Here is an 18,944-nt window from a genome sequence, read left to right as displayed (position 1 = left end):
AAACAAGAGTGTTAAGAGACAAAATAAGGACAAAATTAAGTCCAGAAAGTGTCACTTAAATTCCAAAATACTCTTAAAATCCAAGAAGTCCAAAACACTAAAGGACTTGGCCAATATAAACAAAAAATTCGTCATAAACTTAGCTAATGAAAACAATTTCTGATGCAGAATATTCTGTATTAGGGAGACATTTGAAATTTGTAGATATCCCAAAAATCAAATCAATTTTGCTTGACTGGGATACTACAGTCTTTCTCTCTTTCTTTTGCTTCTTTCTTTCGTTCCTTTTTTTCTTTCTTTCTTTCTCTCTTTCTTTCTTTCTTTCTTTTTTCTTTCTTTCTTTCTTTTTTCTTTTTTCTTTCTTTCTTTCTCTCTTTTTTCTTTCTTTTCTTTCTTTTCTCTTTCTTTCTTTCTTTCTTATTTCTCTCTTTCTTAATTCTTTCTTTCTCTCAGCCTTTCTTTCTTTTCTTTCTTTCTTTCTTTCTTTCTTTCTTTCTTTCTTTCTTTCTTTCTTTCTTTCTTTCATTCTTTTTTTCTTTCTGTCTTTCCTTCTTTCTTTCTTATAGCACGGGTTTATGACATTTCGTGACACTAGTTTTTGGTTAAACTGTCCGTGATTTCATTATTGTGACCTTTTCAAACATTATGCTTTTTACTGAGACCAGTAATTACTCCATTATATAAAATGCGCCTAAGCAACGCAACATAATGGATTTAATTAAATGGACTAAAAGTAGCATAATCATAAAGGCCTACTTAATGATTCACTAGGAAGGCACTTAAATCATAGAGCCTACTCCTCAGTTTATACCAAATACAAACTTTATACTATTGTACCAACTAGATTTTCATTATCATGATCATATGTAGGCCTAGTAATAGGTCTACTCTTTTCTAATAAAGAAAAGACATCCATTTTAATGAAATCAAAACCACTCATGCTTAATTTTCATAGTGGAACATGATTTCTGTCACTAAATATTAGCATAGGCCTTCACAATGTCATAATAGACATTGCATTTGCCATTTTTAGAGAAAAACTCTGTCACTAAAAATGGACCAAACTGCAAATGTCAAAAGGTTAGGCACTTTAGACCTAAGTTAATTAGGTATGCAGATCCATGTTTCTACTGTGAACAAATATACCAAAATACTAGGTGATTTTTAAATTAAGCTGAGCAAAATGTAGCTGATGAGATTAATAAAAGATCAACTAAGTCTTGATCACCATTAATCGAAACGCGCCCCACGATAGCTTTCTATAAGTTTCTCAAAAATAGAGAAACTCAAGTGTCTTTTATTCCTATACGGAATTAATGGCCATTTGGTTGGAATTTCTTCACAACCACCCATATTACAACCTCTATACGCATTTTTTGCATAGCAAAAACATAGCTTCTTTTTACCTAAAACTTAGCAATTAATTTGCATGAAGGTAAAATATATAGCTATACCCATCTATTCTCTTAAAAAATATAGGCCTACCATGCCTACCGATATCTGAACATTAGATTGCGTAACTCTATCACCCCCCTTACCACTTTTTCTCCGTTTTATGCTCCTTCGTTTTGGACATAAGACATCCGATAGACAGTGCGCTGGTATTCTCTCCTGATGACTCTGTTATTAGCGAAGGAATCTCTATACGTTCGATATCACAAACCCGTCTTTAGGCCTAACCTATTTCAGGTTAGAGAATAGATATGTTCATACAAACCATAATATCATGAACATTTCTTTATAGGCTAAATCCATCTTTCCTGTTTATTCTCAATACGCCTAAAACATCAAGGCATATTAACTCAAATAGACAGGACTGAGGATTAATTTAGCCTTGCAAAGTCACCTAAATCATGGTTACTTATATCTATATTCTGATTGCCATACTCCAAAAATAGGAAGCATGAAATCAGATTATGTCTTCTAAAATACTCATGCGTATATGCTCTTATGGTGGTGATCGTCACTCAGTTTTGATCGTCTCTTTCAATTGAATTTTGCCTCTCTAAAACTTGCTGTCTTGGCTCCATGCAGTCATTTCAGCAGCCCGCAACTGTCTAATTAAACTTGGCTACTTGCAAACGCGGTGTACGCAACTGCTACTACGCAGCGTATACGCATGTTCACGCCAACATTTTAGACAGCGCGACCTTAGAGAATTGACACATTCCTCTCTCAATAATAAATTTATCGCATCACTGGCCATCTGACCGTCAACATGACTTCAGCATCAGCTATACCAGTAGTAGTTACGACAGCGACTTCGACCACCAAACCAAATAGAAAAGAGGCAAAGAATCTCCCCGACAGATTAAGCCAAGATGTTCTTGTGAAGAACGGCGAAATCACCAAGCCGAATAAACCAATCCTGAAGAGGTTTTCCAAGACCAAGAAGGACAAGAAGAAGAAACCAAAGGCATGCAGCACCAAGCCAATCACCAAACCAATCACCAAGCCAATCCTGAAGAAGTTTTCCAAGACCAAGAAGGACAAGAAGAGAAACCAAAGGCATGCTGCACGCCAACTTAAAATCTAAAGTTGGCTCTTTTAGAGATCTATGTGTCAAATATGCGATAAATACCATAATGCTACTTGAGTCAAACAAAATATCCACAGTTTGATACTTGATAGTGTAAAATGGCAAATAAAAGAAAGTTTCAAAACAAGAGTGTTAAGAGACAAAATAAGGACAAAATTAAGTCCAGAAAGTGTCACTTAAATTCCAAAATACTCTTAAAATCCAAGAAGTCCAAAACACTAAAGGACTTGGCCAATATAAACAAAAAATTCGTCATAAACTTAGCTAATGAAAACAATTTCTGATGCAGAATATTCTGTATTAGGGAGACATTTGAAATTTGTAGATATCCCAAAAATCAAAGCAATTTTGCTTGACAGGGATACTACATTCTTTCTCTCTTTCTTTGCTTCTTTCTTTCGTTCCTTTTTTTCTTTCTTTCTTTCTCTCTTTCTTTCTTTCTTTCTTTCTTTCTTTCTTTCTTTCTTTCTCTCTTTCTTTCTTTCTTTCTTTCTTTCTTCTTATTTCTCTCTTTCTTTCTTTTCTCTTTCTTTCTTTCTTTCTTATTTCTCTCTTTCTTAATTCTTTCTTTCTCTCAGCCTTTCTTTCTTTTCTTTCTTTCTTTCTTTCTTTCTTTCTTTCTTTCTTTCTTTCTTTCTTTCTTTCTTTCTTTCATTCTTTTTTTCTTTCTGTCTTTCCTTCTTTCTTTCTTATAGCACGGGTTTATGACATTTCGTGACACTAGTTTTTGGTTAAACTGTCCGTGATTTCATTATTGTGACCTTTTCAAACATTATGCTTTTTACTGAGACCAGTAATTACTCCATTATATAAAATGCGCCTAAGCAGCATAACATAATGGATTTAATTAAATGGACTAAAAGTAGCATAATCATAAAGGCCTACTTAATGATTCACTAGGAAGGCACTTAAATCATAGAGCCTACTCCTCAGTTTATACCAAATACAAACTTTATACTATTGTACCAACTAGATTTTCATTATCATGATCATATGTAGGCCTAGTAATAGGTCTACTCTTTTCTAATAAAGAAAAGACATCCATTTTAATGAAATCAAAACCACTCATGCTTAATTTTCATAGTGGAACATGATTTCTGTCACTAAATATTAGCATAGGCCTTCACAATGTCATAATAGACATTGCATTTGCCATTTTAGAGAAAAACTCTGTCACTAAAATGGACCAAACTGCAAATGTCAAAAGGTTAGGCACTTTAGACCTAAGTTAATTAGGTATGCAGATCCATGTTTCTACTGTGAACAAATATACCAAAATACTAGGTGATTTTTAAATTAAGCTGAGCAAAATGTAGCTGATGAGATTAATAAAAGATCAACTAAGTCTTGATCACCATTAATCTAAACGCGTCCCACGATAGCTTTCTATAAGTTTCTCAAAAATAGAGAAACTCAAGTGTCTTTTATTCCTATCTGGAATTAATGGCCATTTGGTTGGAATTTCTTCACAACCACCCATATTACAACCTCTATCGCATTTTTGCATAGCAAAAACATAGCTTCTTTTTCCCTAAAACTTAGCAATTAATTTGCATGAAGGTAAAATATATAGCTATACCCATCTATTCTCTTAAAAAATATAGGCCTACCATGCCTACCGATATCTGAACATTAGATTGCGTAACTCTATCACCCCCCTTACCAGGACAAAGTTTCTACAATATTTGACTAACTTTTCAGGAAAAGATATTCGAGATTTCAAGTACCGTATTGGTCCGAGTATAGTCCCACCCGTTTTTAGGTGAAAATTTTTCACAATTGGGGGGTGAGATTATAATAAAATTAAAAAAAAACACCTTTTTTTAAAGTTATTTTTCGGTTTTGGAGTGTCCCTGGACCTAGGATCATTCATGGTTGACCTAAAAAAGAAAAAGAAAAAAATATCAAGATGTTTTGTATTTTTGGTACTGGTACTTATAAATTTTGTATATACAAATTTGTTGCCTGAAAGCGGCTGTGCAGCTAGAGCTACTGTGGCTCACGTGCCACGAACATCAGGCGGTGGCTTCTGATTGACCTCGTTTGACCTTTGATCTCGGGTAAATTCAGGTTGACTACTCTGCTCAAGATTATTAGTGACCTCAACATTTGACCCCAATTCTGCGTACAATTTAAATACACTGTGTAAAAACAATGCATGTCTGCAAGTTGCCTTACTGTTGAAATCACGGTTTTTACCCCCTATATGACCCCTGTGTGACCCCTGCCCCCACGTGTTTCATGTAACATGTATAATCATGGTCAGTGACTAACGTCACGGCTGTGTAAAGAAATGATATAGGACAGAGCCGTTAAGAATGCGGTAAAAAGAATGCACAGCGCCTGAAGGCAGCTGTGCAACTAGAGCTATTGTGGCTTACGAGCCACGAACATCAGGCGGTGGCCTCTGAATGACCTCATTTGACCTTTCATATCGAGTTAGTTCAGGTTGATTACCCTGCTTGAGATTATTAGTGACCTCGACATTCTAGCTACAGTTCTTGATTTTCCGTATAGTACCGCATTTTCTGAGTGACACATATTTCATTGTTTATCCAAATTTTGATTGTTTCAACAGATACCGAAGACTGTGTTATCTCCGGTATTCCTTCTCCTATATCTCAAACCACTGATCCTAATCAAGCGACAGCTGTCGTGACGTGGACTCCACCCACAGCAAGTGATAATTCTGGTGCTACGATAACACTTACATCAAATTACAATCCTGGAGATTCTTTCCCTATTGGCTCCACTACGGTGACTTATACAGGAACAGATCCTTCCAACAACCAATGTTCGGCATCGTTCACCGTAACTATAACAGGTACTTTGAGAGATTTTGTGATGTCATAGTTGACAAAAGTAAAAAACTGGTTTTTCAGCCAAACATGTCAAGCAGCCTCATTATTTGATGCACACCAAAGTAATATGACATACTTTTTAACAGTACATTATTATTATTATGTTTTGGGGTTTTGTTTAAATATTTCTTCTGTGCAATCTATTAAGAAAAATAAAAACTTATGCCTTGATTGTTCGTAAGAGACAATAAGACATTCCATTCTTATAAAGGAAACCATAAACGGATATTATAACCGTGATATATTGTCGTAAGAGTAATACTACCCATTTACGTGCGGATTTTGATAATATAAAAAAAATACAATATAATGAGTATCACATTTTCCCAACACCAAAACAAGTCTGATAGCCATTTTCTTGCTTAATGTATAAAGTTTTCAACTGTATCATCTATTAGGCCAAAGAAAAAAATCAAGATGGGCATGTACCTGTATCATACCTTCTACTAGTATATATGACATATGCTAAAGATTTTTTTCTGTATCAACACCATACAACATTTCCATATTTACGAATTGTGTCTACCTCAAAACTCTTTTAGGGGTTAATATGTGCAACAATTATGTAATCTTTTGCAAGGTTCCTTTTATGCGTTTACCATTGCGTATACGCGCGCGACGTCAAACGTGTGCATAGAACCTTGTGGAAAAATATATGCGCTGGACGGTTAGCATTACGCTTAATTTGTAAAAGGAAATCGGCAAAATATATTTTCAAGATTATTATTGACCCCGACATCCTAGCTACAGCTCTTGACTTTCCGTATAGTACCACATTTTCCTATATAGTATTCAACATTTCAATAGTTTATCCAAATTTTGATTGTTTCAACAGATACCGAAGACTGTGTTATCTCCGGTATTCCTTCTCCTATATCTCAAACCACTGATCCTAATCAGCGACAGCTGTCGTGGACGTGGACTCCACCCACAGCAAGTGATAATTCTGGTGCTACGATAACACTTACGTCAAATTACAATCCTGGAGATTCTTTCACTATTGGCTCCACTACGGTGACTTATACAGGAACAGATCCTTCCAACAACCAATGTTCGGCATCGTTCACCGTAACTATAACAGGTACTTTGAGAGATTTTGTGATGTCATAGTTGACAAAAGTAAAAACTGGTTTTTCATCCAAACATGTCAAGCAGCCTCATTATTTGATGCACACCAAAGTAATATGACATACTTTTTAACAGTACATCATTATTAATTTATTCAATCGATCTTTTATGTTTTGGGGTTTGTTTAAATATTTCTTCTGTGCAATCTATTAAGAAAAATAAAAACTTATGCCTTGATTGTTCGTAAGAGACAATAAGACATTCCATTCTTATAAAGGAAACCATAAACGGATATTATAACCGTATATATTGTCGTAAGAGTAATACTACCCATTTACGTGCGGATTTTGATAATATAAAAAAAATACAATATAATGAGTATCATATTTTCGCAACACCAAAACAAGTCTGATAGCCATTTTCTTGCTTAATGTATAAAGTTTTCAACTGTATCATCTATTAGGCCAAAGAAAAAAAAAATCAAGATGGGCATGTACCTGTATCATACCTTCTACTAGTATATATGACATATTCTAAAGATTTTTTCTGTATCAACACCATACAACATTTCCATATTTACGAATTGTGTCTACCTCAAAACTCTTTTAGGGGTTAATATGTGCAACAATTATGTAATCTTTTGCAAGGTTCCTTTTATGCGTTTACCATTGCGTATAGGCGCGCGACGTCAAACGTGTGCATAGAACCTTGTGGAAAATAATATGCGCTGGACGGTTAGCATTACGCTTAATTTGTAAAAGGAAATCGGCAAAATATATTTTCAAGATTATTATTGACCTCGACATCCTAGCTACAGCTCTTGACTTTCTGTATAGTACCACATTTTCCTATATAGTATTCAACATTTCAATAGTTTATCCAAATTTCGATTGTTTCAACAGATGCCGAAGACTGTGTTATCTCCGGTACCCCTTCTCCTATATCTCAAACCACTGATCCTAATCAGCGATTAGCTGTCGTGGACGTGGACTCCACCCACAGCAAGTGATAATTCTGGTGCTACGATAACACTTACATCAAATTACAATCCTGGAGATTCTTTCCTATTGGCCCCACTACGGTGACTTATACAGGAACAGATCCTTCCAACAACCAATGTTCGCATCGTTCACCGTAACTATAACAGGTACTTTGAGAGATTTTTTGATGTCATAGTTGACAAAAGTAAAAACTGGTTTTCATGTCAAGCAGTCTCATTATTTGATGCACACCAAAGTAATATGATATGATTTTTAACAGTACATCCGGGATCGTTATTAACATTCAACGTATGAACATTAACGTTTCCGGGTTTGTTTTTTCTGTGCATTCTACAGGGTGTCCTAGAAAAAAAAATCGAGCGAATAAGATTGAATGTAAGTCGAGAAATAGACATCAGAATCAAATATTTAAAATGTAGCGCATAGCCTATTTTGTTGCGTATCACATACAAAATTTATTTGATTAGGTTAACTGGGACACCCTGTATTTAAGAAAAATTTAAAACTTATGCCTTGCTTGTTCGTAAGAGATAATAAGACATTCCATTCTTATAAAGGAAACCATAAACTGATATCTAACCTTGTCGTAGAATAATTATAACCCATTTTTGTGCGGAGTTTGGAGAAAGAAAAAGGAAAACGTATTGTGACTTATACAGGAACAGATCCTTCCAACAACTATAACAGGTACTTTGAGAGATCTACGAGGGGCAGTCAGTATGTTTTAAGAGTGGACTTGTGACGTCATATGTGGATTGTTTTCATGGCATTTCTCAATGATTACATAAACACTGTACCTTTGTCTTTCAAACAACACATGTAAAAATTATATCATACACATGATTACGTAACAGCATTAGCATAAAATCAATATACTAGGGACACTGCCAAATCACGCAAAAAGGCGGGCCTTTTAAATTACAGCAAAGACACATGTTTAAAATGTCCGAGAACAGAAAAAGTACAAGGCGCATAAGGCTAGTTTTTGGCAGGAATAAACAGTAGGTCCTCAGTTTGCATTTGGTAAAATATGAGACTTGTCATTAAACTGTGGTGGAAATGGGACGTCTGGAAACTTCAACCACTTTAGTGCTTGAATGGAAGCAAAATTATTCTGCAAAAATGGCGTTAATGAAAGAGCAGTTATTACAAATGACATTAATTATCTTCAAAATGAAACATACTAAAATATAATGACTGGTCAAGTGTGAGAGCTAGTACTCAGTGCGATGATAACTGGTGCAAATCAAACAATAATCTCTTTGTGCATGCGTAGGTAGGATGACCGATACAACATGGTGGAAATGCACGAAAATGGCAAAATTCCATGTAAATAGGGCTTAAAATATTACAAAATGCTATGAAAATTTTAATTTAAATATGTATATGAATTTTTATAGATGATCTCAACCTGAAATGAACAGAAAAGTTTTAAAAATAAATTTCTTATTAAAACGATGGCCTCTCTCTATGTACCACTACTTTTTGTATAAATGTTACAATGGTAGAATAACAGTTATATTTTAATCACGGATTCAAATATTTTCTAGGGAGACTCCGTTTTAATTTTTGGAGATTAGTCAACAGAACTGGCCAAAAAAATTAAATTTCCACGTTTGCTATTTTTGGCAATATCAAGATTTGTATAGAAAGAAAAGCCTTGTTTTTGTCAAAAATAAGACATATTTGACCATGCATTTTAAACAAACTAAAACCTTTACAGCCCAACAAACATGGTTTGTGTTCCATTACTGTTCCAAAAGGCAGCATTCTCTATTCTTTAATGCCCGAGAAAATATAAAAAATACAACGATACCTCATTTCAGCCTCTTATTTCCCTTAACAAAAACGACTCAATTTCACCAGGTGTCTCTAGACCATTGATTTTATGCTAATGCTGTTACGTAATCATGTGTGTGATATAATTTTGCATGTGTTGTTTGAAAGACAAAGGTACAGTGTTTATGTAATCATTGAGAAATGCCATGAAAACAATCCACATATGACGTCACGAGTCCACTCTTAAAACATACTGACTGCCCCTCGTATATCAATATCAAGCAGCCTCATTAGACATGTGATATTTTTTTTGACAATATATCAGTATTAATTTATTCAATCGAATATTTCAGCCTGATTTTTGAGCTGTCATTTTAAGCTACCATCATTTATATTTCCGAGATTTGTTTAATGTTTCTTCTGTGCAGTCTATTTAAGAAAAATTAAAAACTTATGCCTTGATTGTTCGTAAGAGACAATAAGACATTCCGTATATTTAACCTTGTCGTAGGACTAATATTATAACCCATTTACGGGCGGAGTTTGAAGAAAGAAAAAGTAAAAAAGTAATCAAAATTAGTGGGTGCACCAACCTCTATTCTCACACTCAGCTTCAAGGTCTTGATATGTGCACTTTTCCCTGGCATATGTATTGGACAGGTTCTCCTCCATTGGAACAGTGAGTTAAATTGTAATTACTATTCTTGTCCTTTTAGAATAGATGATAATGGCAGGACGTTTAGCTGTCTCTGCTATTTGGGGAGGGAGCACTATTTGTTTGTGTTCATCGTCCATTAGGACTTCCCAGTCGTTAGCCCTTTGTAGGGTGTTTGGACATTTCTTCTTTGGAAGAGGCAAGGCTGGGTTCCTATAGGCTGTACCATCTGCAGTGCGGAATGCGATAGTAGCGATGTAATTTGTATTGTCTGGCATACCATGTTTCCTTTGGATAGCCTCATTGATGAAGGGCATCACACCAGATGCTCTGGCTTTTAAGGTTTGGTCATGACGCCAGTTGTATCGACCACTTTGCAGTGAGAAGTTGCAGCCATTTAGGATATGGAACAGTGTACAGTTGCTGTGATGACATAGCTGGCAGGATCCTAGATTGGTCTTGCCCCATATTCTCAAGTTCGTGGGGGGGTTGGCAGTTGGTTGTGTATGGCATTGATATAGAATAACAACAGCTCGGGTGTCCACACGTACAGCAGCTTCTTCCATAATGTGTCAACTTGCATGGCGGAGTCCCACTTGAGCCACTGTCCCTGCTTAGTACCACCATATATTACACAAGCATATCATGTTCATCCACATCTTCTTTCTAAAGCCAAGGCCTGCTCTATCTGTCTGTCCTCTGCACATCTCATTTAGTATCAGGTGGCGTTATCTCTGCTCTATTTCCTTGACTCTATTCCATCCGACTTGCTTTGCCTTCTTTCGGAAACAGTCCTTGTACTGAACTTGAGTGCTTCCATCTATATAGAGTGTTTGTTGAGATGATAGTTGGTCAGTGACCTGCATGCACTTTACAAAAGTGGTGAAAAAGTGATCTACTCGGATCAGGGCGGTGTTGGCGGTGCATCGGCTTACTCCAGCCCATCGCTTCAAGTGTTTGGTGCAGATAGCCTTCAGATTCTCGAGGCGTAATTGGGGAAACTATAGACGGTGAAGTCCCATGTCAGTTTGGGTATGTCCGTTGTTTTAAGCATATGAGCCAGTTTGTCTTTCACGGATTGTCTGATGGCATGGTCTTTCAAGTCTTCAAAGATTAACATGCCTAGAAATCTCATCGACTGACTGTGCATTCTAGCAATCTCTCATTCATCAATTGTTAACTTAGGGTCGTATACAGTAGAGTTTTTTCGTCTTTGTATTCTGTTTGGGATGCATGCGATCGGCATTTGATTGGTTTGGCCTTTCATGGTGCGTGGTCCACCTGACTATGTTGATCAACTTCTGTCAATCTTCAGGGCTTTTGGCAATCAGTGTGAAATCATCTGCGTAAGCTTTAACAGAGGATTCGGGGGTTGTGTTGCTCACACGGTACCCAAGGTGGCTGTATTTATCAAGCAGGTCAAGACCTAAGTTGAAGACAGCCAAAGATAGGATGCAGGATAGTGGACACCCTTGGAACACAACAATACTACAGTGCATCCAGTCTGTTGTCCAATCCTTTGTCTTTACACGAATGTAAATCTCATCGTAGTATTATTCAAAGGTTATCTGGGACATGATGCCATTCCAATGCGAACTGAATCAAGTTGTGTGGTACAGTGCCATACGCATTTTGGAGATGAAGCCATGTTGTCCTGGAGCATCTCGGTTAGTGCCTCTGTATTCTGCACAGCCGGATACGTTCTCCATGAAGCCTCACTGAATGTATTTGTCAATGTAGTTGTTTTTAGTCAGGTAGGTGATGGTCCTTTGCATTAAATGCAATTTTGCAATGGAAAGCAAATCCACCAAAAATGTCTCATATGTAGATCTATAATACATTGGTATGCATAAGCCTGTGGCATTGAGCCAATTTGTCCTTGTACTATAAAGACCACATTCTTCATCACAGGCTGGCTTATATTCACATTAGCCATATTAACATGTACCTGTACAGATACACCCCCCCCCACACACACCAATCACATCAATTGTTGTTAAAAACAACTGTATTTTATCCGAGGTAATTGCAGATCCCAGTTCTCCCATACGGTACCCTAAACCCTAGACCTGGGCCATAACACTAACCGTAATTCTCGCCCTAATCCTAACCCTAATCCAAATCCCAACCCTAACCCTAACATACCCTTCACAGGCAAACCCTAATCCTATATATATATATATATATATCAGTTCCTAACCTTAGACCAAACCCTAATCATATAGCTTAAGGGAGGGGGTGCTCCTTTTGAATGGATAATGGTTCGGATATGCAAAATCATATTTAGCACACAATGTGAATTTACTTTCAAGTTTTAAAACAAAATGGACTAACATTATTCCAAAATGAAAGTACACTGTGTTGTACATTAAGGCTTTAAGTGTACTTGAAAAGTGTTTGATTTCTTCCAGGTATTCATCAAAACACAATATTTTGAATAATCAAGTGGCATATTTCTAATTTCCTGCAGACGTGAAAGATGAAGGTCGGCCACCATCAATGATATTTTGGGGCATTGATAGTTTTTGATAACACTTTCCAATCACGACACTAAAAAATTCTCTGCCCCCCCCCCTTAAAAAATATGACCACCCCCTAAAAATCGCTCCGAAATCAACTAAAATATGTTTTAAAAAGCAGTTTTTCGTCGCAATGCCAGGAAATATTGTAGGAAACTCCATTGGTATTGAAAATTGGTATTGAAAATACATATTGGTGAATCTCCTCACAAATTTGCAGAGGCCAGCAATTTCATTAAGGTGGATTTTTCATAAACTCAAAATAGCAATATTTTCAAAATGTCAAAAATGAGAAATAATGCAAATTTTACCTAATTTCTAACTTAAATTATTGCCTTTATTCAGGCTGAGTTTGATATGACCTTTCTAGATGAACATTTCCCATCATTTGCATAAAGAAAAATGCTTTCTGTATTGTGGTATCTTTTTCCAATTTATTATGAGGGGTCTTTGAAATATTGGATTTTGCATTAGTTCGTAAATCAACAAGATCAAAATGAGCATATTAATATTGTCTAATACTATTTACAATCTGTATTATTCAGAAAGAAAATATTATATAACATCAGTATGTAGATTATTAATAACAACTGAGTGCAAGTTTTTAACTAGAAGTGACTTTTTAATGTCCAAATATCCCATTTTTGGCTGTATTTGGTAAATAATTTACATTCATATATGCCTACATACATACGCGCTACCTAGGAGCACTTGATTGTTTGAGACTAAACAACGGCGATATGGCCCAGCGTTTAGGACTGGCTGATCTGCATGAGGATTTCAGTTAGAGGAATAATGGTATATGATGAAGAAATAGTATAGTATAACAAAATGTTCTGGTATAAGCGTGGTTTTCATGAATGAATCCCTAAATTAAATTTGATGATGTGTGAGAATTTGTTAGATTTTACTACATCCACTTGGTCCCATTACCATTTGGTACAATAACCATTTGGTCCTATTTACCATTTCGACCCAAACCCAATAGTCTAAGGGACCGTTAACAAACACTTGTTGGGGCGGATGCAAAAACATTTCATCGCGAAAAATTTTTGGGGCCCCCCCTTTACAGACCTCAAAAATTTCAGCCCCCCCCCTTTTGACATGAAAATTATGGGTCAACCCCATAGAAACTCAATTTCCATGAAAATGTGTGGTTAATTTTTTCAGGCCCCCTCCCTAGGAGGATCAAAATGTTTCAGCCCCCCCCCCTTTTTTTTGCATCAGCCCCCCTTAACAAGTGTTTGTGAACGGTTTGTGAACCAAAAAGTCTAAAACCATTTGTTCCATTGAATCATTTGGTCTAATACCCATCTGGTCTAATACTCATCTGGTCTATAACCATTACGTCTAATAGCCATTTGGACTACTACCCTTTTGGTATACAAACCATTTGGTCTAACAAGCATTTAGTCTACTAATTAATTGGTCTACTAACCGATTGGTCCGATTGGTCTTATAGCATGTGTGAGGCTATGTAGGCGCAATGATGCTACTACACAAGATGAGGTCATAGGCCGGGGCGCCTCTGCTCGCTGTGTTTCATAAAAAGGGATTATAACAGGCCTATAATACATGTAGTATTCCAACTCTATGCAAATGACGTATTATTAGATGTGGTAATTTGCCTTTCTGGTACCAGACCATTTGTATATACAGACTTGATATTTAGTACGGAATATTTTTTTTGAAAAATTCCAAGACTGGCCTGGAAGGGGTCTGCATAAATCGCACGGACTAAATATTAATCAGGGTGTGTTGGGGGATGGTGTAACATAATTTTTTGACAGAAAATGTGCTTTCCAAATTCCATTAGTTTACATTATGGCGCTCATAAAGGAGACTGAATTGGAATTTTGTGGGGGTAAAATTTCTGAATTTGAGCAACATTATTCTGTTATTATCAAATTTATTGAGGTTTAAGGTGATGTTTACTGAACCTTAATACCAATAAGTGTTCATCAGAACTGAAATGCATTTGTAATTTACCAGTTTTGAAAGTGGGAGGAGCTTTAAAAAATATGGCTCTTAAAAGTGGTACGCACTCAGAAAGTTTGAATGCCCCAGGGCCAAATGTCTGTACACAAAGAAGCAGCGTGAGTTCATTGGACAACAAGAAATCCACGCAGTTGTTTTTATACCGTAAGTTTATAACATTTGACCCCAGGGGGGTCATTTAAACTTTCTGAGTACGTACCACTTTTAAGAGCCATAATTTAAGCTCCTCCCATGTTCAACAATGTGTACATTGCAAGTGAATTTCAAATGTGATAAATGTCAATTGCTGACAAAGTTTAGGAAATATATCACCTCAAACCCCTATACATTTGATAATAACAGAACAATTTTGCATATAGTCCGAAATTCCAGCCCAGTCCTCAAATTTTCCGAGAAAATATTCCATACTAAATGTCAAGTCTGTAGATAAAATGGGTATTAGACCAAATGGTATTAGACCAAATGGCAATAGACCTGACACCTGATAAAGTCCCCGAATGCGTGAGTCTCACGCTCAATGAGATATTGAGATATTGTAAACGTACATCATTATATGTACATATTCGCATTCAATTTTAGACAATGCTTGAAGTACATGTACATGTTACAGGGTGAGTCAAAAAAAGTGCAATAGAGTAAAGAATCGATATTTTTGAAAGAACCAAGTTGAACTTTTCCATTATTGAAAGTTTCTATAAATGCCACACTCGATAGTCACCTTCTGTGAAAAAATGAAGTTACTCGCTTTTACCGTTTAATTTTTATGAGTCCTTTTGCTGCGATACCCAATTTCATTATTTGTCCACGAAGTATTTTGAATGGGAGCACACAATGCACGATAAATGCACCAGCTCTGAAACTGACTTTAACTTAAATAAGGTTGATTTTTGCGTTATTTTTATTTCTTTTTCTGTTCAAACAAACTTTCTAACATTACTTTAAGTCCTTCATACCTCACTCGACCCCAACTCCAGATTTTTTAAATCCCAATATGTCCAACTTACTACATATTTTGAAATTCACTCCACTTCAATTTGCGCGCATTTCATTTCGACATTTGAAAAACCCGCCTAGAAATTTCATCAGCTGGACGGGTCCTTAAAGAACTTGAGGAAAATTACCCTCGATTAGAGAAAAGCGAGGGCAATAAATCTTCTTTCCCTGGTCTTATTTTCACATACCATTGTCAGCAGGAGGGCTCTTAGCTCCAACCAAACCATGAGAAATAACCCTTTCCCTTCTTCCCTGGACCTCTGTGCAACTCAGTGGTATACACTCAGTAGGCCTATGTGGTAAAGTTCAACATTGTTATTCAATATGCAGAGGTCAATTTCTTATTTAGATAGTTATTCTTTCTTTTAATATTTTCTTTTTAAGATAGTTCTTTCTCTTAATAATATTTTCTAAACCTTTATTCTGTATGCAGTAGTAACAATTTTACCTTGGTTAATGTTGAATCTTGATGAATTCTTGAGCATGCAAGGAGTTAATAGACTGCCCAGGGCATTTTTTGTCTGCCTGACCATAGACACTGATATTTTATCCTATTTTATTTTTACTTATTTTCACTTCATAAATTTTCCTCATGTGATTATATGAAAATAATGCAAAGAATCAATTTGAAATACCAACAGAAACATATAACAATGATAACCAGAGTCTAGAACAAAGTGAAACTTGTAGTGAACATAGCTTGGTGCAAACCCCATTATAAAAATAGCCTGGAATAGTGGTTGAAAGTAACCTAAGCACTGAATTGCCAGAGGACATATAGTATGGTGACCCAGGTCCAGTTGGTTATGATGACAGGTGGACCACTATGCCCATGGCAATTGCCATGGCAACTAGCTGTCACAGCTGAAAATAGCTGGAAAAAGCATGCATTGAAAACTTTTAAGGACATGTAGACCTAATGTATATGGTTTTGATAGAGAATAAAGGGAAGGGAAAATGAAAATAACAACAAATAATGTTTCTTCTCCTTAAACAAGACCAAGGGCAATAACACTTTGGGTGTGTTATTTTATTTCAATGCCAATGAGGTTAAGAAAATGGCAGTGGTTCCAAATCTACCTTACACAGAGTGGGCTGACATTCAAATTTTAGATGTCTCTTGGACAAACATTAAAAGTGGGTATCGTTATAAAATGTGTCATAAAAACAAAACGGTAAATGCTAATTCCTTGATTTTTTCACACAAGATCACTAATGGATATGTTGATTATAAAATGTTTTAAAACATAAAAGGTTCAACTCGGTTCTTAAATAAAAATGGATTCTTTACTCTATTGCACTTTTTTTGACTCACCCTGTATTTGATAAATTCGCCTTTGAAAAGAAATGAAAATTCCATTGCATTGATAGTAGATATTATATGAAGTACCGTATGGCGTGGTGTTTGTTTTGTTATAAATGTGGTTTTTGTGCCCGATCTAACAGTTAACTAAAGATTAGTCTATTTTATTTAAAATATGATTTATTACCTAAACAGTGTAGGCCTAATGTTGGTTGGATACCTGCTCACATTAGCGCCAATCCCGCTTGAAATGCGGGGGGGGGGGGGGCACTTGGTCAAAATTGTTAAAAAGTGGCTGAAAAGAACAAAAAATTGGTAATTTTGCCAAAAGATGGGGAAGAGACACATCCCCCTGTCCCTGTCCCCCAGGATTGACACCCATGCCTGCTCATTTGATTGTTTGATGCTTTTGATCTTTGTATGTTTTTTTAATTGAATGAAATAAAGTTGAATTGGATTGATTAGAGGGATTTGAAAATTAATATCCCACAGGAGTTGTTGTCTAGTAGGAAGCAATTAAGGTGGTACTACACCTCTTGATAAATTTGTGACTATTTTTGCATTTTTCTCAAAAAATAGTAACACACTGGTAACAAAAGTTATGTACATTATAGGGACAAAACATCCAGTTACTACACTGGAATTTCAGTGACTAAATACAAGCGGTATGTTAATTATGATAAGAAAAGAGGTACCACTAGAATGTACCTCATTTCTTAACATATAGACCTATAATGAACCACTTGTATTGAATCACTGAAATTTCAGTGAAGTACAAAAAAATGTAATTGGATTCCTTGCCCCTATAATATACAGAATTTTTGTTACCATTGTGTAGTTATTTTTTGAGAAAAATGCAAAATTAGTCACACATTTTATCAGGGGGTGTAGTACCACCTTCATGGGCATGCAGAATTACATTTGGCAGGAAATGTTTGGACTTAATTTTTAATCTCTTCAAGTGGTATCAAAGACAAGTATAAGAAAGTATAATATATATTTATATATATTTCTCTCCTTGTTCAGCGCTTTGATAAATTTTAAAGGCGCTTTATAAATATCTTTATGTATGTATGTAAAAGAAATGTTGACAAAAATACAAATTAAGAAAAAACAAGGATTTTCCCACCAATATTTTTGAACCACCATCTAGTATACGTTCTAGTTACTCTACTTTCTCAAATTTTTATATTTGATGATATTTTTTGTCATAAAACAAATTGGTGGATATAATTAAAATAGTAAATAGTAGTAACGAGGATTTTTTTTCTAGATTAATAATATGTAGTTTGTATTATTTGGACCATTTTCATAAATCATAAATGGATAATTTTTGTCCGTATTTTGAACATCTATAATAAATTACTGTAACTGGCGAATTGGTAAGGCTAAAAACTTTTACAGTTTACATTATTTCGGAAAACAGACTTTTGCGATGCGAAGAACAAAGTTGTGCGCACCCCAATAAAACGTCACTTTTTGTTTACGTTAAGGGGGTCAAATTTTAAGTTAATTGGTTTCAAAAGCACTGAAATCTCCCTGCGAGCTAAGCACTGAGTAAACAATGAGGAAACAGTCACAATATCATGAATACTCTACAATAAAGTCATCTGTCCGAGAAGCCTCAGCTGTGTAGTCCAGTACTCCGGTCACTGAATTAACTATTATTATACCCTAGGCATTCAATATCCTTTTTGGAGATCCAGACTCAGGGTTGCCAAAAAATTTCAGTCAGATTCGCGGGGCCAAATCATCTGGACATTGTCCAATTTTTCTCTTATAAAACCATTGGTTTTCTAGGAAACTATCGGAAGTCACGGCAGCCAATGCTGACAACTAGCTCAATTTCTTTTCCTTAACCATTATATGGGACAGGAAAAATGTAAAAATTGCGGGGAACATTTCAAAAGTCACCCAATTGAGCTATCAAATTGTTGGTTTGGCAACCCTGACTATGAACAAACATCTCATTTACACCTGTTGTCACACAGAGTCACCAAATCAGTTATGTAAACATTTACTCAGGACACTAGGATCCACAAGATACTCATCTATCAGGGCACAATTCTATAATAATAATAATAATTTTATTTGAACAACGCTTGTGAAACAGCGGCACTCGTCTACATGACGGTGCGTTCATGTACAATTTTACAAACAAAATATAGAAAAACATAAAGATGTAAAAGGAACAAGAGAAAATTAAACAACTAAAACAGTATTTAAAA

The 18,944-nt window shown here is 35.6% G+C and overlaps 1 protein-coding gene across 1 annotated transcript; it reads right to left on the bottom strand.

Annotated features, from left to right (window-relative positions):
* Positions 1–9,932: 9,932 nt before the first annotated feature.
* LOC140166985 (uncharacterized) lies at positions 9,933–10,469 on the bottom strand. Its single transcript, XM_072190467.1, has one exon. The coding sequence runs from the start codon at positions 10,467–10,469 to the stop codon at positions 9,933–9,935; it is 537 nt and encodes a 178-aa protein (XP_072046568.1).
* Between the last annotated feature and the right edge of the window lie 8,475 nt (positions 10,470–18,944).

Source organism: Amphiura filiformis, chromosome 12 (assembly GCF_039555335.1).
Source record: "Amphiura filiformis chromosome 12, Afil_fr2py, whole genome shotgun sequence".
Taxonomy (NCBI): Eukaryota; Metazoa; Echinodermata; class Ophiuroidea; order Amphilepidida; family Amphiuridae; genus Amphiura; species Amphiura filiformis.
This window is presented reverse-complemented; position numbering and strand designations above follow the sequence as displayed.

Coding starts and splice junctions, on each gene's coding strand:
- LOC140166985 (XM_072190467.1), bottom strand. CDS start 10,469: ATGGAAGAAGCTGCTGTACGTGTGGACACCCGAGCTGTTGTTATTCTA.